The sequence below is a fragment of the Macrosteles quadrilineatus genome, unplaced genomic scaffold, assembly GCF_028750875.1.
Source record: "Macrosteles quadrilineatus isolate MER2022 unplaced genomic scaffold, UCM_ALF_1.0 Scaffold_6__1_contigs__length_79288215, whole genome shotgun sequence".
NCBI classification, from domain to species: domain Eukaryota; kingdom Metazoa; phylum Arthropoda; class Insecta; order Hemiptera; family Cicadellidae; genus Macrosteles; species Macrosteles quadrilineatus.
The window spans coordinates 8,476,270-8,498,264 of record NW_026542599.1 but is presented as its reverse complement, the minus strand read 5'-3'; the positions used below and the strand labels follow the sequence as shown (position 1 = coordinate 8,498,264).

The 21,995-nt window shown below is 36.6% G+C and overlaps 1 protein-coding gene across 2 annotated transcripts in view; it reads left to right on the top strand.

The window, feature by feature from the left end:
- The first annotated feature begins 1,709 nt into the window (after positions 1-1,709).
- LOC128997270 (myb-related protein B-like) overlaps positions 1,710-21,995 on the top strand; it is a 53,526-nt gene continuing 33,240 nt past the window's right edge. Inside the window, exon 1 of one of the 2 annotated variants that reach the window (XM_054422888.1) lies at positions 1,710-2,060. In XM_054422888.1, coding sequence (XP_054278863.1) covers positions 1,990-2,060 — 71 coding nt within the window. In that variant the 5' untranslated portion in view covers positions 1,710-1,989. Of the gene's footprint in view, positions 2,061-9,832; positions 10,024-21,995 lie in introns of those variants that run through there. The other variant, XM_054422889.1, reaches the window with a different exon arrangement.

The following is a 21,995-nucleotide window of genomic DNA, read 5'->3' as shown; positions in this document are numbered from 1 at the left end:
GTTATATTATTTCTTTATCAGCAAGTTTGGTTAGTTCGGTTAGGTTATGATAGTTTAATTTTATAATTAAAAATAGTAAAATTGAATTTGAGGCATTTATAATTTTATTTTATGAACAGAACTATTTTTGCGATTAGTAAACCTTTATTGCCAAAGTGCTCTCTACTACAGCGCTGTTCACGGAGGAATTTTGAACTAAATGCCTCATTCGTACCTCCCCTAAGTCAGGTAGACTTCTCATCCCATTGTAAATTTTGAAGCACGTTTTTCGTGTATAGTTCATGTACGTGACACAAAGGCGCTAGTGTCGACGAAACTTTGTTTCTATTATTTTAGGGTTAATTTCTTGATTTGTGCTTTACTGTTTGGTTATATAACTAAGGGACAAGTTATTGTTTATGATTAGACCGTATTATTTGGTTAAACGAGGTTTTAAATGGCTGTAATAACGGGAAACAAATTGTAAACAAAACACGACCTCTACAGAAAACCGTACAGAACTAACAATAAAATTGGCTTCAGCTGTTCCATAAGGATGGGAAATCTACTAAGGGAGTATGTTTTATCTATGGTCAGACCCAAGTTAAAGTTAATACTTTTAATTACACCATTAGCATCCACATTTAATATCGTTTAATTGTGATGGGTTTCAAATTTTTATCTTAACTCTAAGTATGTCAAACAGCGGTGTTAAATGAAAAGCGCGCACTATATAATTCTCCGTTTCTGAGCGCTACTTTCAACTTGATGCCGCCCCAAATATGGCGGACTGGCAACAATCCTTAGTAATGGTTGTATATAGTGCACGGCCCTTCTATTTTTATTCTGTGTTCGCTGGTATTAATTTACTGGCACTAACAGATTTCTAAGGTGTTTCATATAGTGAACAATCATAGTTGTTTCGCTTCAGGTTTTTCATTGTTGGCCAACCTGGCTTGACAGTCATGTGTTTTCAAGTAATGGCAACTTGACCCGCCGAAGGTGGAATGGGCACACGGAAGGGACTAAGGCTAAATGTGTAATGACGTCATATCTCTAGTGGTTATTGTCTTCTCTTGAGGCGACACGATTACCGTAACGAAACGATGTGATTTCAGCGGCGTTCGTGGCATAGTTGGTAGCGTTTCGGATTGCTGTTCAGGAGGTCCGGGGTTCGAAACTCGCTGGCAGCATTACCTTTTTGTCAACAAATTTTTCATATCAGCAAGTTTGGTTGGTTAGGTTAGGTTATGACAGTTTAATTTTATAATACTAAATTTTAAAATTAATTTTATAATTAATTAAAAATTATAAGTAATCATTAATTAGATTTTTATCTTATATAGTTTTTATATTATCAGCAAGTCTGGTTGGTTAGGTTATGTTATGACAGTTTAATTTTAAAAATTAAAAATTTATTTTATAACTTTAAAACAATATTTTATAATTAAAAAGTTAATTTTATAACAAAAAATAAAAAATTAAAAATTAATTTAAATTTTTTCAACTTAGCATTCCTAGCGGCGAACGCTGACACTACAAGATATGTTAGCCTTAGTCCCTCCCGTGTGCCCCACCGCGCCAAAGGTAGGGTAAAAACAAAAACAACAACGCTGAGCCGATCCCGGTCGCCGACTGCCAGCGCCACGCCAGGGGAGCCAGGCCTGGCGATATCAAAGAAGGACAAGACAGTGAAGTGAAGTTTGAAGACTGACTGATTGATTAGAAGAGAAGATCGGTCGTAGCCGACAGGCTCGCGTTTGTGTGAAAATAAATTAATACATAATGATAATACAAGTATGACTGACTTAAATCTAACGTAATTATAATTGTTAGTTTATAGTTAAAAATCAACAATAATGATAACTTACTGTGTGTGTGTGGTAAATTCGGTACGGTGGGGGTGTGTTGAACTGCATCGGGACTAGGCCTAACTTCTGTGATTTTTATATTAAAATGTGAGTTTTCATCTCGGTTTTCGGTGAAACTATTTAAGTGAACTTCTAAATTATGGAACCAACCAGTGTCAATGGATTGCATAAGTCAGCTAAGATGTTCATAAAGTCAAAGAAATCGTTCAGGTAAGTCCAATGCTGGAAGTTACCTAATTCTGACAGCAGCAGTACCTGAACCTGTAGTCATTTAACTTAATGCCGAGGAGTATAGGCCTGGTTTTAATGAGGTGTTTGTGTTGTGGATTCGAAAATAATCCTGTGCTTTATACAACTTAGGTTTAGCTCAAGTTGTAGTATAGTTTTTCAGCCTACACAGGGAACTGCCCTCTCCCCCCCCCCCCGCCCATGGTCATAAGTCATTTATTTAACCAGATTTACCCTACATAAGTTACATGCATTGGTATTGGTACGTCAATTACATTTATAGGCCTACATAAAATATACAAAGTTTCTTATCCTAAGTACCTACATGCCATAAGCTAATTACATTTGGTTCATTTTACATTTTGTTTAGAAGGTCATTGTCAAGGTCTTTCTAAGACAACACAAACATAACTTAATTAACACAATGGCATGTTACACAAAGAACAAAATGGGTGAAATACAGTCGAATGGGCAGTACTAGCAAAAGCAGCATTAACCTAAGTACCTAAGTTATTATGTTTTTTATGATGGACAGTCTATAAAAATTCGTCAGTTTTGTCATATCGTATTCTATCTATAAGCCGTTGGAGCTTAATTTAATTGGTAATTGCCATAGTAACTTGTTATATTTTAACCTGAATATTAGTAATAGGCTACCGTAGCCTAAGTGTAGAATGCAAGTGCAATGCCTTTTGTAGCTTTGTTAATGACTTAAGACAAGCTTCTTTTTCAACTGGGACGACTTACTTATGACAAGGATTCTTGGGATTGTTAAGTTTGTTTTGATGTGGTGGTTTCTAAGTTGGATGATATCGATTGGTCTTTCTGAAGCTTATTGTTGGCAGAGTTGTATGCTTAGCCATGGCTTAGCCTTGATTATGCAATTAACAATTTTAGACTGTGTAATGAGTGTCGTGTTTTAACTGGGCTGAGTGATCATAGTGCTGGCCTAGCAGTCAGTTCCGAGGACAATGTTAAGTGAGCACTGAGCAGGATGCATTTCTTGCTGCGGTCGCCTGTTTGATTTTGGTGAAGCAGAGGAAACCAAGAAGATTCTGGGTTAAGCCTTATCCATTCCTACTTGGTGTTCTATTTCTAATCCAAGAATATTTATAGCCAGGTCTTTTTAATTTTTATTATATAGCCTAATTAATTAACTCTTATTTTTGAAAACAATATTTTGAAATTAAAAAAAAATTATTTTTACAAAGTAGGTTGAGTTTGGTATCAGATATAAGACATTTAAATCCTCCTTAAAATAACCCATTGTACAACTTGATAGGACCAATAGAACTCATCCTAGACAATATTTTAGATTGTCGCGCACGCTAAAAAACACCAATTTTTACCATTTTGAAATATTTATTTTGTAAAAACTATGAAAGATAGATAAAAAAACATATTTGGATTCAGAACTTTTATTTGATTTTTATTTTCCTAATTTTTATTTTAAAGATTTTTTATTGTTTGATTTCATATGGAATGACCCTAATTACACATCTTGTTTCAACAAACTCTATTTCAAAACTAAACCAATGTTTACAAAATAATCTGACAACAAAACATATTCAAACACAAATAAATCATATGACAAAAAGAACAGACTTATTACAACATCCCGTTCCCGCCTCAAGATGTCCACATCTTTACGAAGCTCAGTATCGCCTTGGTTTCTTAATGGACCTTCCGTAACGGTTTACTGTGCCAGCGCCTAGACGATCACGTGAGTTGCATGGATGATTAATGACTATGAATGAACAGTTTGAAGGAATACCATCTCCTCCGTATTACGGTGCAGGAACTAAGAACTTCCGGTTTTGTCGAATGGTTCTCTTGCTTCCACAAGGTAGGAACGTGGTTCGTTCAATTTCCTGACTACCTTATCGTGTCTACGTAGATCTGTGATCATCCATTCCATGCTTCCAACTTCTAATTCACTTAAACCACTTGATCCATGTTGTTGGCTGGTACTTATTCTCCCTCTCAAAAAAGTCATTGATTTCCAACCAAAGTAGACGGAAGATTGTCTCTTAATTGTCTTCCAAACATAAGTTCAGATGGGTAAATCCGGTTTTAAAAGTTGAGGTCCGGTAAGAAAGAAGGGCAAGTTCAAATTTATTGTTGTTTTTCTTCATTAGCCCTTTTGCTACTTTCACAGCTGCCTCATTTCCCTGATAGTAGTGGGGGGGTAGCGGATTTTTATCCCCCTGGAATTTTACCCCCTGGGCAAACGTGACGTCACAAACCAGGGGGTAAAATTCCGGCCGTGAACTTTTGAGTTTCGCGACATCAGCTCGATGGATTAAACGCGGAATTAAACATATATTTTCACGGTTGTGAGTTTAATCAGAACACATCAAATTATAAAAACCTAGAATGTACGGCCCGGATTTTTACCCACGGAATTTTACACCCGGAATTTTACCCCCGGAATTTTGCCCCCGGAATTTTACCCCCTGGCCAGATATAAATTTGTGAGTATGATTAATTATCGTCATTCAGTTTTAATTTAATGGTAAACATTTTATTATTAAGTAGCATATCTTAATTTATATGTAACATTAACTAATCGAACAGGGTTTTAATATAAATTTTGAGATTCGAGTGTCAGGATTCGATCTTTGAAGCCAACTGTTGGTTAATATTATCAAAATAAAACAGCAAATTCTGTTTACTTAGTTGAGATTACAAAATAAATAAATAAAGATAGGCTACTAAATAATGAAATGTTTACGATTAATTAAAAACAGAAATAAGAAAATCAATCATTCAATTTCTAAAATTAGCCAGGGGGTAAAATTCCGGGGGTAAAATTCCGGGGGTAAAATTCCGGGGGTAAAAATCCGGCCCGTACATCTTCAGTTGCCTAAACGCTAGTTTATGGACAGGGGGTAAAATTCCGGTTTTTATCGCTAATCTAATTAATCACGCTCTGACTATTTTCATTAGACTTCCAAATTCGCGGGGGTAAAATTCCGGCCGCGAACAAACTTTTGGCCACTCTGGTTACTACGTCATAGTGACGTCAGCTTTGCCCAGGGGGTAAAATTCCAGGGGGATAAAATTCCGGCGACCCGTAGTGGGGACTACATCTGAATATAGAGAACCCCCACTCCTTTACAAATATTTTACATTCACTTGAGTCAATGTGGTGAAACTGTGTCCCACTATCTGAATAAACACGTTGAGGAATTCCAAAACGTAAAAATTTGGTCTTGCAAACCCAATTCACATCTGAAGCCCTCATTCGATACATTTCCTCAACTTCAAAGTATTTTGAGTAGTGGTCTACAATAACCATATACCACTTGTCTTTGTGTTTGAACAAGTCAATAGACACATTTTGCCACGGGTAGTCCGGGACAGTCCTCGGAATCAATGGTTCACTGTGATTTAGTTGAGTTCTGAATACACACTGGACACGATTTGATATTCCTTTCTATTTCTTGAGAAATTTCAGGCCACCACATGGTTCCCAAAGCACGTTTCCTTGTTTTTGTGATTCCCAAATGTCCACTGTGGAGCCTCTTGAGCATTTCCGCTCGTAGTTCATGAGGTATTATCATCCGAGTCCCTCGAGGCAACAACCCATCAATACAACATAACTCGTCTTTCATGTTAAAGTATTCTTGAATCTCATTAGGTAAACTTGATTTTACAGGCCATTCGTCCAAAATTAGTAACTTAAGTTGTGCACAGATTGGATCTCTCATTTGTGAGTGAAGTACCTTTGTCACATTTTCGTCTGTAGTGTTTATACTAATCAGACTGATTTCATGGACGAAGGCTTCCACTTCTTCTGTTAATTCACCATCTTCATTAGCCAGAAGAGGACTTCCCGATAGCAGATCAGCTATGGCAAGGTATCAGCTAGGCAGCTAAGGCTTTTCCTAGGGTCCAGGTCATCGTCATGCGATAATTGTTCCTCATCATACGCATTCTGCATCGCTGTAGCCTTGGTGAGAGCTCATCCAAATTTTGTGTTTTGAAAATTGTTTGGGGTCGGTATCAATTGTGTATATTTTACCCATCAGGAAACATTTTAAACAATCACTCGTCCAAGTGCAAGCGCTTGTCTCTCAATGTTACTTCAGCAGGCGTTAGAGTCTGAGATATATATGTCACAGGTTTCTTGTCTACTCCTTCAACTTGAAGTAAACCACTCCAAGACCTTTTTTGAAGCGTCACAAGATAGATTCAAGGGGTTTTCCGGATCATAAACAGTCAAACATTGCTCTGACGACAAAATCTGTTTTACAGTTACAACAGCTTTTTCTTCAGGTTGGTCCCCAAAAGAAATTGTTTTTAGTCTTTAACAAGCTCGTAATTGGCTCCAAAATCTCACCGAGTAACATAAATGATAAAATACTCACATTGACTTTAAAACAAAACAAAATCTTAGAAATCCTCATTTGAGTTCTCTTCACTTTATAAAATAAAATACTTTAAAGAGTAAGGTGTTTTGGAAAATTTTGACTAAAAGAGAAATTTATTATTACTATTATCATTACTAAATCATTATTAATCAACTCACACAATTGGTAAAGGGAAATGTTTTTTTTTCTCTTCGTTGAAACAATATATGTCCAGATATTTTTTAAAACTTTGAAATAAATTTTTAAAAATAATCATAATTTCGCCAGATTTAACTAAAGCATTGTTGCGTGTAACAAACTAATCAAAAATAGGTTCATTTTCCACAACAATCAAAATTCTGTTTTTACTTTCTTTCCATATAAATTGTACCTACCTATGCGGAGAAACTATGTTTTCGTCAAAAACTGTTGAGGTTGAGTTTTGGGTGGAAGTATCCTATTATTTGGGCCTTCAAATTGATTTGTGTACAGACTACACCTGGTGATCTGATTGGATTGTTTATGAAATTTTGTAAGGTATTTGACAACTAATCAGACGGAAATTTTGATTTTAATGGTGATTTTTCTATAATCAACTAAAGTTTATAGTTAATAACTATAGTTAACGCACATAGTGGCGTCTCCATCTTAAATAATTGATTGATTGAAAATAACTCAAAAAGCTAATTTAAAAAAATGCTCTGATGATTTTGATAGAAATTTATATGAGCCGTATTATCTTAAACAAAATTGCATAGTTCCCAAAGCTTTAAAAAATGACGACTCAAAAGTATTTTATTTCCCACCATAAAACCAATTTACATACAAATGTACTACAAACTACACAATGTGGTCTGATTCGCATGACTATGTTGGTACTAATCCAAGTTATCCAAGCACATTTTTGACCAGTTACCCTAAAAGTAGTAGGATGTTAAAATTGAAGGTCAAAGCTAAACGTATATTTCATTGGCAAAAGTCTGTGGTTGATAAGGAGCTGGATGAAAGTGATGAGAAGTTAACGGTCGCGAGGGCTTGTTAAGACATTGACCTGGGATGAGACGATCGATATCCAACAGAAAGCGAAGGCAAGATGCAGACGGCAGACTCTATTATAATGGATATAGAATAGGGGAGGGAGCACGTGCTATGAGTGCTACGACCTAGAACACAGCAGGCTCCACACTGTCTGGTGTTTGAAGTTAAAACATCGAGAATGTATTAATGTACGCTGTTTGATTGTATAGCTTAATTCTGTGGAAGAATATAGAACGGGAGTTAGATAATGTCTAGCGTTTGAATGTAGAAAGATCGATAGTTTGATTTGTCTGGCGTTTGAAGGTAACCACAAAATAATGGGTGGTAGAAAATCGGCTGAGACCTAAGCAAACTGCAGGTTTGGATGTAGAACATGGATCGAGAGTTTGTAAATGTCAGCTGTTTTAAATTATAACCTCAGAGTAATAATACCTAATTTAATTTAATACATATTTAATCCAAGGTATAACATAGATCGCGCGTTTGAAATATATATATGAAGCGAGAGCTTTCTATTGTCTTGGGTTTGATTCTAAACCTTATCAATTAATGTGAGCGGTTTGTTGTACCTACTAGGTTTCATTAATTTTCAAAACAAAAGTAAATTGCCATGACTTAACAATCTAGTTTAAGAAACGACTGACCGTTAACATACACGATTCTCAACAAACTTGATTGTACTTTTGACACACTGGAACGCTGGATTAAAACTAAAACTACAACTATAACAGCGTCAAATGTGTCACAAAATAGAATACATTAATTTTTACTCTCTTCATACTTAACCCATAACTGAAATTTTAAATTACGAAAGAAATAAAAGCCAGCTGGAGTTAAATGGATCAAAAGCTCTGTAAAGTCCAGGTGTGAGGCTAGACGAAGGAATAGCACGCGCCTAGCTATTGTATGATTCCCCCAAGGTTTGGAAATACCTTCGGCTTTCAATGTCGCCGCGGCCTATGCTAGACGTACTGACCCAGTTATATTACACTTTCAATTATACTATGAAAAGTTATCACGCCCCTGCAACAGTTGACAAAATAATCGGTATCCGCAATCTGACACATACTTTCTCCCATTAGCTTGTCAAAAACCTTTATAATGTGGTGGGGGTAACTATGATAAAGGAAAATCATAAAAGTTGCAATAACTTTCGAACAGTAATTTTTACAGCAATGGGGCTATTTTGTTTGGATTATAAGGACCATAACATACCAGCTTTGATCAAAAACGGGGTTTTTGAAAATACTATTTATCGTTATTTTATGGGGAAACTTTTGAACCGTAATTTGTACAGCAATGGAAGTTAGGCTATTTCGTTTAGAATTTTAAGGAATATAACCACAGGCTATGGAGTTAACCTAACAAACTAAATTTGTATTACTGTCGTTCGGGCCACTTATTTTTTGTTAGGTATTTGATTAGTATTTATGGGAAAATCACAATTAAAAATCAAAATCAAATATAACGCCTGGAGATACCAAGGACGTAAATTTAATCACACATACAGGTACAGACAAACACAGGCAGACATCACTTTGAAATCCACTTTCTTTTTGGGCTCAGAAGGACCCTACTCAAAACCCGAACTCAACAATGTTGACGAAAGCAATACTTTTTCCATATACATTCATGGTATAGGGGAGTAAAAAAGAAAAAAAAATGTTGTGCTTAAAAAATTTACAATTTTATTTGAGGATGCAAATATGAACCTCAATCATACTGTGAGCATCCGGTGGGAAGACACGAGAAAAAAAACTCTTAAGAAGCTAACTATGTTCGGTTTTGATTCGTCCAAAATAAATTTGTGTAACGCAATCCATGTAACAATAGAAACTGGGTTCAATAAGGCAAAAAAAAACCTTAATAGTAATTTAAATTGAGTTCTGTCTAAACTTTCTTATGCCAACTAAGGTTCAAACTATCATCTTAGCAGTCTGTGCTTTACACAATGCATTCGTCCTATCTATATTATTAATAGAATTTGTTGGAATTTTTGTGTGCAGCAAATCGACCCTTAAACATTTAGTTTATAGGCGTATTGGGTATCAATTTAAAGCTTTATTCTCTTGATGTGCCTTTTGCGGGTTTGGATTATATCTCGTTTAGATAAAAAACAAATTGAAATAAAACTTGGATAATAATGTGATAATCTGCCAAAACACATTGCAACTCTTCCACCATGCCTAAAAACTCAATCCAAAAACTATGGGACCAATTTTTATATCCTATAGAAAAGTACATATTTTTGAGCGTGAAAATGTGGAAACTTCATTCTGTAAATTGCTCTCCCGATTTTCCATTTACACCAGACTGTACTGCAAGGTACCCGCACCGAGGTCTACAGTGTGCACACCCGAGTGTACCCGGGAGGGGGTTAGCACCTGGCGTTGCTTGGACCCCTCATACTGCCTTTAGTAGTCGGGGTACTCGGGGAGGTGCAGGGTATCCCGTGTGATAGTGAGTTCTGTGTTATTGCTGTTAAGGATGGCCGGTCGGGCCTTCTACGCGCATCACGTACAGCCCCAGTTCGCAGAGTACTTCAACGATGCGTAAGTTGCATTTTGGAATTTGTGTGTGATTTTTAATTGTTTTGGAAGAGTTTGTTTTATAACGAGTGTCAAAAGCTTAGAAAATTCACGGTGTGCTCATCATCCATGCATCACGTTTTAAATTCTTTACCATAATACTCTCGGAATTGACGCAATTTACGGAGAATTTTGTTTCTTGGAATTGGACTGTAGGATATTTTATTTGGAAGTGAAACTATTGAGGATTTGGTGTAGGGCCTATGCTCGCCGCACTAACACGACACAAAAAATGCTTAATTATAATTACACCCCCATTAGTGTATTTTATACAATCTTAAACGTGACTCAAGGAAATCTATACATATATTTAATACGCTTCATTTTTTTGTGGCAACCAATTTGAGAGAACGGCTGGGCTAACTTGGTAAGAGGTGTCTAAAGAAAGGTCTTGGTCTGTAGATGAGCCATCAAAAGAGGAACACAGTTTTATTGATTTTTGTCCCGTAGTTATATTAATTTATCCCTTTAGCAATAACATAATGTATTTATTTAGTAAAGGTTTGTAGTATGCATATTTACGTGCGAAATCGCACGGGTTACCCTAGGATTGCGTATTTTTCTTTGATTTGAAGATTTGTATGAGTAGACTTGATAATCATCTAAAAAAGATTCACCTGGAAATCGTGTTATCGAAGTTTTGTTGTAGCGTGTTTTATGCTTTTATTTTAATTATGTAATTTATGATAAACTGGAAGGTGTAATTAGGCTACAAATGCTATAATTTCTAACATACTATAATCACAATACTCGAAATTAGTTAATTTAAATTACGATAACATCTGTTCATCAGAATTGGCTAGTAGACTTGTCATCATATTTTATGAAAATGTAGCATAATGTGCGGCTCGCGTTTAAAACAACAGACGAAATGTCGACTAAAATTGTTTCTTAACTAAGGGTAGAATTCCTCCATACTCGCAATAGTTAAAGCGTAAAACAATTGGTTTAAGTTTAAACACAACAGAGACATGCAAAACTGTTCTAATACAGAACAACGAGGTAGTTATGGTCTCGTTTCTACACTTGGTTGGAGCGACCAAAGGATTATTGTGTTCGAAGAAGTGTTGCTCTTTTTCTTAGCAGACTTTCCTCAATACTAGGAACTATTTTGTGACCCTAGCCCTTACCTTGAGATCCTATAGCTTATGCCTGGACTGTCTTTTATTCCGTTAGTCCTTTTGAAATGCTCTCACTTGAACTGTTTTCTTTACTTGTTATTCTAAACTCGTCTAACTGGTCTTTGTTTACACTTGTTTATTGTTATTTTTGTCAGGAAAAGTCCAATGATATCAAGTATCTTGGTAATTTATGATGGCAATTATTTAGCGTTATATTTGGTTCAAATGTGTAAACACAAATATTTTCTCTGCACGAGATTAATTAAACTGCAGATTTCCCAACAGCTTGGATTTTCTTATAATTGAAAAAAATGCAATGTTTTCATCATTAGTTTTACGTATGAGGAATTTTAGTACCTCTATAACCTCAGGATCTTAAGGATGGAAGATTAAAATTTGAGTTCTTGTTGAATTTTAAAGGAGCATAGGGTAAAATAGAATCCGAATCATTATATTCCTGATAAGATTACCAATGAAAAAAATCATTATACTACAATTAGGTCCCGACTAATTAATTAATGTCAAAGATTATGTTATCGTCCTTACCACACCCTATAATAACGTAACTTACAGGCTAACCATCGACTAGCAATAAAAGTTATGAGACAAATAACTACTGTAGTATTTATAGCATTCCATTTCTTAGAAATCACCCCATATCAAATTATAGTCGTTTTAAGATAAAACACGCAGTTGTATGAGATTCCTCGATAATATTTGACACAAATTATGATAAATTAGGAACATAAATATATAAGGAAGTTATTTACGACAAAAAGTCTACTTGAACTATTTATATTCAATAATACTAAATTAACAATTTAAAAGCAATCAAATTTCTTCACGATTCAAAGTTGCTTCATCACTCGTTTTCAAAGGGGTTTATCGAACAAACTGTCCCATCTCCTTGTGTAATAAGATCTTCTGTTTTGTAACGCGCCGTAAAATGAACCCCCGAATTTTGGCGACGCGGAGCCCTATTCAGGTCCGGAAGTGTTTTAATTTCTCCCGTTTGTCCCACGCGCCGGATCAGCTGTTATAGCAGATGTTTGCTGTCCTAGTTAACATCTCAGATGATTATGGAGTCTACTGTCGGGTTATGATAACATGGTGCTTGGGTAGAATAGTTGACAAGTTAATTCTGTTCGGGAATTTTAGATTTTTACTAATTGCGAGGAGTTTTACGATTATAATTTTGTTGATAATGTTGGGTCTGGCAGGAATCTGCTGTTCAAATTGAAGACGATGATGGAGTCATACTGTCGGGTTATGATAACATTGTGGTTAGAAAGGCTCGAATGGGTAGACTGCTTAGCCGAGTTGTTAGATTAGATTGCTCGCCTACAAGTATGAGGGTTGCTAGTTTGAACAAGCAATTTTGATTCTGAACCTCGTTATTTGTCATTGAACTTGATACTATATATCTAAAGGTTGCTGTACAGTATAAGGGTTTGGTGCTTAAAAAACGTAAAAGTGCCATTGCGTTTGTTAATGCACACAAAAGAAAATTCTGACTCCCAAGCCTCAATAGGATGAAATTTGCTATTTTCAGGATAAACTAGAGTTTAGAAAAAATTGTGTTTAGGGCCCTATTGAGATTTGAATGATTTGGAAATTTTTCGGTTCTTGAAGTGCAGCAATAAGATTATCAAAGTAGTAATTATGAGGATTTTTCACATTGCTTTAGGCTAGACCTAGGGGTTGCGGCATTACCACTTGGATAAAATCCATTGGCGATTTGGCGGGATTTGAACCTGGGACCCCTGGAACCGAAGTCCCACGCTCTAACCACTAGACCAGCTCACTCCCTTAATTCCGAGGAATAGGTAATAGTGAATCAGTATACCTTTTTTGGCTCCTTGGGTACTGAGGGTGGCCTGTACGGGATGGAAGGCACCTATCAGACTATCCAAATAATTTTCCACATTTTCATCGACATTATGACTATCGATTAAGCCTTCAAAGCTAGAATGACTTTTTGGTGCCTTGCGTACAGGGTGACTTTTACAGGAAGGAAGACTCCAATCAGAGTATCCAAAGAACTTTCTACATTTTCATCGACATTATGACTAATTAAGCCTTCAAAGCTAGAATGACTTTTCGGCGCCTTGGGTTCACTGAGGGTGACTTTTACAGGAAGGAAGGCACCAATCAGAGTATCCAAAGAACTTTCTACATTTTCATCGACATTATGACTAATTAAGCCTTCAAAACTAGAATGACTTTTCGGCGCCTTGGGTTCACTGAGGGTGACTTTTACAGGAAGGAAGGCACCAATCAGAGTATCCAAAGAACTTTCTACATTTTCATCGACATTATGACTAATTAAGCCTTCAAAACTAGAATGACTTTTCGGCGCCTTGGGTTCACTGAGGGTGACTTTTACAGGAAGGAAGGCACCAATCAGAGTATCCAAAGAACTTTCTACATTTTCATCGACATTATGACTAATTAAGCCTTCAAAACTAGAATGACTTTTCGGCGCCTTGGGTTCACTGAGGGTGACTTTTACAGGAAGGAAGGCACCAATCAGAGTATCCAAAGAACTTTCTACATTTTCATCGACATTATGACTAATTAAGCCTTCAAAGCTAGAATGACTTTTCGGCGCCTTGGGTTCACTGAGGGTGACTTTTACAGGAAGGAAGGCACCAATCAGAGTATCCAAAGAACTTTCTACATTTTCATCGACATTATGACTAATTAAGCCTTCAAAACTAGAATGACTTTTCGGCGCCTTGGGTTCACTGAGGGTGACTTTTACAGGAAGGAAGGCACCAATCAGAGTATCCAAAGAACTTTCTACATTTTCATCGACATTATGACTAATTAAGCCTTCAAAGCTAGAATGACTTTTCGGCGCCTTGGGTTCACTGAGGGTGACTTTTACAGGAAGGAAGGCACCAATCAGAGCAGTCAAGAGGTTTGACGCGTGCCAAGGAGATACACTAGGGTGAACACTCCTCGCAGCTGTCTTGTGTTCTGTCATATCTTGGAGTAATTAACCAACAAACATCTGCGATCCAGGTGTTCCAAGGAACCTGTGCAATTTACGAGATCGTTATTTTGGCGAACACTTTCTGATGGCGAAATGTTCAATGGTGATTATTGCGAAGGTTGGAGGAAACAAGTTGTATCAAAAGATTCCTAAGTGATCGCAAGTACGAGGATGATTATCATAATTTTCTGGGATACACTTCTATATATGTTGGCACAAACAACCGAATGAGTAATATTTATTATTCGATTGTTTAATTCGATATATCGTTTGGTTAGTTAGTTTAAGGTTAACCTTACCTATCTAACCAAACGATATATCGAAAAATCGATATATTGATCGATATTTTCATTCGGTAGTTTTTGCCAACATATATGGAAGTACCGTTTTCTTGCATTCGTTTTTAAAGTGGTGGTCGTTGTCAGAGCAGTTATTGGTAAAAATATATTTTTTAATTTTCACGATTTTTTTTATATAATTGGCATTTTGTAAGGTAACTAACCAAACCATTGACCTTTTGTTATAAGAATCGGATATATAGAAAGTATCACTCACGCTCATTGACAAATAGCATAATTACATTGACAATTAGCATCTGGGTCCAGAATCAATCAACATGAAAACAGAAACCTTCGTATAGCTGCCAGAGTGGGCAAAAATTGATAGAAAAAATATAGTGGCTTATTCAAATAGTTTATTCCAAACAAAAAATGGTTACAACTGATTTTAATAGATGTGATGTCTACCAAGGTGCTTAAATTCAATAGTAGTGCTTAACTTAGATTAGTGTCCTAAATTCCAATATATTCAGAATGAAAATTCGGCTGAACAATCGGCGTCAGTAAATAAGTCTGGATTTAATTTGTAACCCCAAAACTTACACAAACCTTTTATTTAGTTCCTTTACAACCGAAATACTTTATGCCCACTTAAAAGAAATTATTGCCTCTAATCAAAGCGTCATTATACAAGACAGACTCTGTTTATTCTGTGATAACACAGTAGTCAGACAGTCCGTGGCTACCGTAAATTCATCCTGGTCTCAGTGTTTGTGTTTACGTTGTCAACCACGATTCCAAAAAAGGTCCACGAATTCCGACTAATTCGTAGGCCAATCAGGTAGCGCTATTGTTTGTGGGGAGCAACCCAGTTTTTGGGTGAGAGCAATGCCCCGCCAAGGGACAATGTGTTTGGAGAGGGGAAGTATCTGTGGGAGGGGGGTATCAGCTGTCGAGATGCGGGTGTCAGCTGTAGAAACAGCTGTTCTGTATAAATATGCTCTGCATATAAAATACCATGTTCATTGGTTTTTTATGATCCAGGAAAGTCCTCTTATTGTTTTTACAGTATTGGCATTGACTATAATGGTATTGGGTAGGCATAATTATTTGCAATATTGAAAATGAATATTAAAATTTCCTACCACTTTACAAAATACGTGAAATCTCAAGTAGGCCTTCTCCACAGTATATTGTTGACAAAACATGCTCTTCAGGGTTTTTGAGTTCTACGGGAATTTACTACAACTTTCTGTTTTAGCACGTAATTCAAAGGGGTTTTTATAAATACAAATTTATGGTTCCTGGCAATATTTTCTGATAAGCTGGTTTTTCGGATAATCTGTGACATTTTTCATGTTCGGCAGCTTTACCATTATCTTTTAACGAAATAAGTAAAAATATCGCATATAAATAAATCTAGGGTGCCTGTTGTGGTCAAATCAACTCGGTATATTTTATGGCTTTATCTGTGACGGTAGATTTAGCTTAGTAGATTATCTTTTTGGCATTTGTTTTTTCAAATAAATAAATCTAAAATTAATATCCGAACCTTCACGCGTGTATCCAACAGGATTCGAAAATTGTTGGATGTTTTGTAAAAATTGCTGTAAAATAAGGTTTGAATTGATAGCCTGACAGCTATTTCCTATAGTGCAAAACTGTCTACAACGTCTGTGAGGTGACAAAATCGGTTGATGGTAAAACTGTGTTAAAGGTGGATTATCTATAATATAAAGTCATTATACAATGATTTTGCCATAAATATGCCTAAAATCTGTATTGGTAACCAACGAGTTCTTCAATACATATTTTTATAGGACAAAACAACATCACGCGTGTGTTTGGTAATACTTCATAGACGCGACGTCGACAGAAACTGTGTATCCGCGCAAAGTCGCACGGTTGCAAGGAAAATGCGTGATTTCTCATATTTCTCCGGCGCAGCTTCACAGAACCAGTTCAGGGACGTGTGATAATTTGACGCCGCTAAGGCTGCATGATAATAAACAGGATGAGAGATAGGCTTCATGCACTTGCATGATGTCATCTTTTACCGCTTTGCAAGTTCAGTAACTTCCATTATCGTAGAGCCTCCACGGGGTATGGAAACCTAGTAGTCATCCAAGCAACATGTTACATTTGTAGCCGGTCTTGGAATGAAAATCAATATAGTAGAATTGAGCCTACGAATGTTGCTGTTAACAACTGATTTCTGTGAAAGAGAATCTTTTACAAAGACAAACTGAAAGGGCAACATATGGTTTCTAGAATATTTTATGTCTCATCATATACTAAATGAGAGGGATAATGAAATTTTAACATGATGCAGCACATTCTGTGAGAATTCGTGAATGATTGACTATACCTGGTGCATGAATTTGATCCATGCAGCATCATGGATTTCATAATTTCTATTCGGATGACCCTTTTCTACTTAGTAAGGATTTCTAAGGAATCATTTACATCGTGTTGAAACTTTACCATAAAAAAAAAACAAAAAAAAAACACTCAGCATTGTACATCTGGAGTGTTTTCCCATCGCTTTGCATATTGTGAACTCCCTGTTCCTCTCCCACGCTGCCCAGATGGCTCCGGGTGGTATACCGATGTGCGGCACGCCGATAGCATCAGGAAGTGCTAAGCCACCCCCACGGCCGGGGCGAAGGCATATTAGCATACGCGGATGTGAGGGCGAGGGGATGCGACGAGTGCTGACCGTGAAGTAGTTATGATGTGTAGGATCCGTGACTCCTTAGTACTCGCCCCATCGTGACTTCATTAACTCTTCCTCCAGAGTTATCCTTTCGCATACTTGATCGATTATTCTTATGGCTGAAGAGGACATGGTCCTAGAAGTCTTAGTCCAGAGGGTTTCGGCTCCCTTTCATCGTCCAGTCTACATATTTCAGCATTGATTCTTCATCCAATGTCCTCACACATTTATCACACTGTCTTCCTTTCTTGGACACCTCTCCAACCATTATTCTTCCATCCTTCATAGTATAGTCTACCGATTTCAACATTGATTCTTCATCCACTGTCCTCGCTCCTCTCTTCTTTTCTTGGGCACCTTTTTAACCTATTCTTCCATCCTTCATCATTAAGACGACATGGTTCAGCACTGCTTCTTCATCCACTTGCCTCCAACTAGCATCACCCAATATTCTTTTCTTGGACACTTCTTTGGCCATTCGTCTACCATCCTTCATGTTTCAGTCTACGTTTCAGCGTTAAATGTTATCCAATTTTCAACCTTCATTGCCAAGCCGTGAACTTTCATATTTAGCATCGAATCTTCACGCACAGTTTCCAGTCTCCTCGCACGTTATCCTTTATCTATCATTCTTCAGTCTTCATCTTCCTGTGTTGATACTTCACCCACCTTGTCTCAACCTTCGCCCTCGAACCGTATCTTATTTCCATCCGTTGTTTCACTAGCGGTCAAGCGGCGGTTTTGACCACATCCGACGCTTCTTATACGGATCGTCAACATACTCTCGCATATTTCGTAATGCTTGGTAAATATCCTTGAAAATATTAAATTTTGATCACGTTTTAAGCAATCCAAATGATTTAGAAGTAAAGACATTTTTTCACCCTTACAAATATATTAAGCAGTAGGTAAATATTTATAATGTTTTAAGTTCGTATGTTTTTAGGAGTTTACGATATCAAGAATAGGGGAAAATTGATATTTAAATTACTAAACATATTTAAGAGTTTGACCGAAACATGGAGAAATTCCATAATTTCTCAATCAATATAATATTCACAATTCATTTTACTAGCAATCCCCATAAAAGACCATAACATATTTTAATCAAATGCAATTCGACCTTGAACAGTGACAGTGATAGGGCTGTTTACAGAGGGGCGCTAATTGTGGAGGCAATGAGTCCTTTGTGTCCTCCGAGGGTGCTAGCCGTGGGAAGGAAGGTCCTTTCACCTGAGTCCTTAATTACACAGTCCCCATCCCGGCTATCCCGGTCCCGGTCTATCCCGGCCAGGAAGTGCGGGGATCCCACACCCCTCGCTTGGTTTTGTAATAGGAACCGGAGATTATGTAAGAATTTTGAAATTTTAATCGGGGTGATGGATTTGTCGAATGTTCATTTCCGGAGAGTGGAGTTTGATTCGTCTGAAGTTCAGCCAAGGTGGAACGTTTATGACAGTGTTGTTACAAATTTCAGTTGATGATTCAAGCAATCGATGATGAGGTGATTTGTTTTGGACTTGTTTTGGGTTAGACAACGTGTATTTAGGTGAAGAAATAAATTGGTTGAATTGCTCATTTCCGGAGCAAGAATTGAGCTTGATTCATGTGAAGATTTTGGGTAACTACTTTCAAAATGGAGAACTATTTTTGAATTTTGTGGGGCATTATTTTTTAAGCTTTCGTGGATATATTCTTTTTTATGTGCTTAATTAATTTTATATCTAATTTTTATTGTAAAATATTGCGTTTGAACTTAACCCTAAATCTCACGAGAAACCCAAGAACACTTTTGCAAGATAGATGGAACCGTAACATTTAGCTTATAACCGAATACAGCTGACAACGTAGTAGACATTTCGAAAGGAAAAATCTCCTTGTTTTCTTCATTAGTAAACTATTAAGTACTATAATTTCTCAGAAATTTATAAACGCATCAGATAATTACTACGCTCCAATTCTTGCAGTAAAGTCTAACAATCATTTTGATCCGGTGGTGTTCAAGACCGATTATATATTGTCAAGGGGCCTTGTAATAGTGAGCGTTCTCAACACATTTGGCCTTGACCAAATGAAACTCGACATGGACCGGCCTGGAGCGAAATTCTCGGTTGAGAGGTTCATAAAACCCAAACTGTAGAGCGTGGCCTTCGTGGTATGGGGTTGCCTGTGCAAGTGTTATATGCTTAGGAATGAAATGTTAAACTAAGAAATGTTGAGGATCAGCTTAGATATTTTAGAAATAACGTGTTAATAAAATGGACATTTCTTATGATGCTTGTATAGCTGAATGGATTCAGTCATAGATAAAACATACTTCCAGTCTATGATTCAGTGCTCACCTAATCAATTTTAAGATTCAGATTTGACCTTGAAAAAAGTAACTTTTTGATGTTTGATGGAACCGGTTGACCTTGATGGCTTTTTTATGGTTCCTGGATGGCTGATTTCAGTCTACTTTGATCTCATTTATTCAACTCTTACTTTTTACTAGACTGCATCGACACACGCACGTTGGTGTGTATAATAAATGGTTGTTAGATATATTTAAAAGAGAAGGGATGATTTTCTAGATAGTGAGGGATAAAATAAATTTCTAGTGGGAAAGGGGCCTTGGTAGAATTTCGAAGCAGGAAAACTAATCAAGAGATACTAACTAAATTTGTACACTTTATTATGTGCCTTTCCTATTACTTGCGCCATTATAAAGGGAAGGGATGGTGTTTTCGACGATGAGGGATTATGAAATTACAGGAAGACGAATCGAGAGATTGTTACTACATTGTCTAAATTTGTGCATTTTAAATGTCCTTCCTACATGTGGCATTTATAAAAAAAAAATAATAACTTCCTTGACCATAGGCCTAAGGTATAAAATAAATTTCTCATTCTATAATAGAGAATAGGGCAGGATTTTCTACTGTAAGGACACTGCCCATGTGATGGCCGTGTGTTAACTGATAATCATCTCAAGGACGTCCGTTTGGCAACACTTTCCCTGGATACACTTTCCAGTCGCTCAGTCGCTGACCGCTTTACGTTGTATGATATCTTGGGCAGAGCAATAGAATATTCTACGTCTTTTGGAAAACGGGTTGACGTTTTCGGACTTGTTCTCGTAAAATTGTGTTTATTACAATGAATATTTTAACTTGGTATTCAAGAAAACTTACTGAATTCTATCTCCTCTGTTCTAAAGACGTTCTCTTTCAGTTTTCCTACGTTTATCTAAATTATTATAAATTTTAGTGTCTGGAATTCGTTTCTAAACGCAATATATTTTCACCAACAATACACGGGGTTATCAAACGCCAATAAAAATTATTTTCAACGACGTTCGTTTTTAATCAAACTGACCAAAACTTTAACATGAGGATGGAGTGTCTAGTTATATTCGCTGTCAAAACATATACTGATTATGTAATGGTACACCAACGATGTAGTTTTTACATCGTTGTGGTAGACTCGTGAATTGCTAGACGATACTCTAGGCTGCTTTGACCATCTCGCGTCGCTGACTCTCCCTCCCCTTGCCTGGACATGATCCTACTCGCGAGGTCGTCAGGGTCGTCACCCCCTGGACCGGAATCCTCCCTTCCGTGGGAATCTACCCCCTTGGCCACCACGTTACGTCATGTATAATTAATTCCTTGCCAAGTGTGCTTCGGTGTCTGCGCCGGAGGGATTTCACTTTCGTAAATTTACTTTGGATTTTATCAAATAAAAGTATGAAAAATTATGAATTTTACGTGAATTGGTATTGCTTTTTTCGTATATTTAAAAAAAGTCAGAAAAGAGTTACATTGAAATGGGATTTATAAAAAAAGAAAAGAGCTTATTTTATTTAAGTTTCTCGAGTCAAAAATATTTTCAATGTATGTACACGGTTTTAAACACATCATAGGATTATTGATTTTATTGCTGTATTTTGAAATAAGTTTGAGGCTTAGTCTGTTCTTCGTCAAACCACTTCGCAACCACTTCAGTTTATTTATATCGTCTAGAAGACTAACAACGTCTAAAGGTTCCTTCATCCGATAAATTTTGGTCAGAATGACATAAAGTTAGTTATGGTGGAATACTCAGCAGCAGCCACGAGCAAGTATTTACAATTTGAAATCATGAAACAATTTATGAACGCCTATCGAAGTTAAATGTACACTGCCCTGATCTTGTCGAAAACTCAAAGGTCACCGGTTCGATCCTGATTAAATTCTGTTTATTTTATTTCCCGAAACTGAACCCAAATATGCTTGATCATTGGTATTTCATTATTCTTGCTCAAGAAACTACTGATCTTAGTACTCAAATCATACACGCCATTCTATACTCGTATTAAACTTCACATGTCCATAAAGCATACCACAATCTTAGTGAAATAAATTATAAGAGATTCCTTGGCGTGAGTTAAACAACACATTTGTTACCACGTCTGTGTATACATTGTTCCAACACTATCGCAAAACATTTTAATTCACAAAAACAAATGAGACCATTAATCTAATGAGATGACCCGCAACAGTGTATGTGTCGGTCTGTATTCGGGAGTCAAAGGTTTATCTAACTTTGTGATAAGATTAGCAACATAAGTTACTTAGTAATTAGCCGTCTCCAGTCTCAACAAAGTGTTAACTCGAGTGTTTGTAACGATGGTTTTCACACTGCGTTTCGTGTTGCAAGTGCATTCTGCTCTTATCAGCTGATAATGTTAGTGTGTTTGTCAACAATGTAATTGTACAAGTTGATTGACAGCTTATCAGCTGTGAGATGTTAAAATGTGACAGCATTATTGTAATGGACTATTTGTGGAGGTCTGTTGTGAT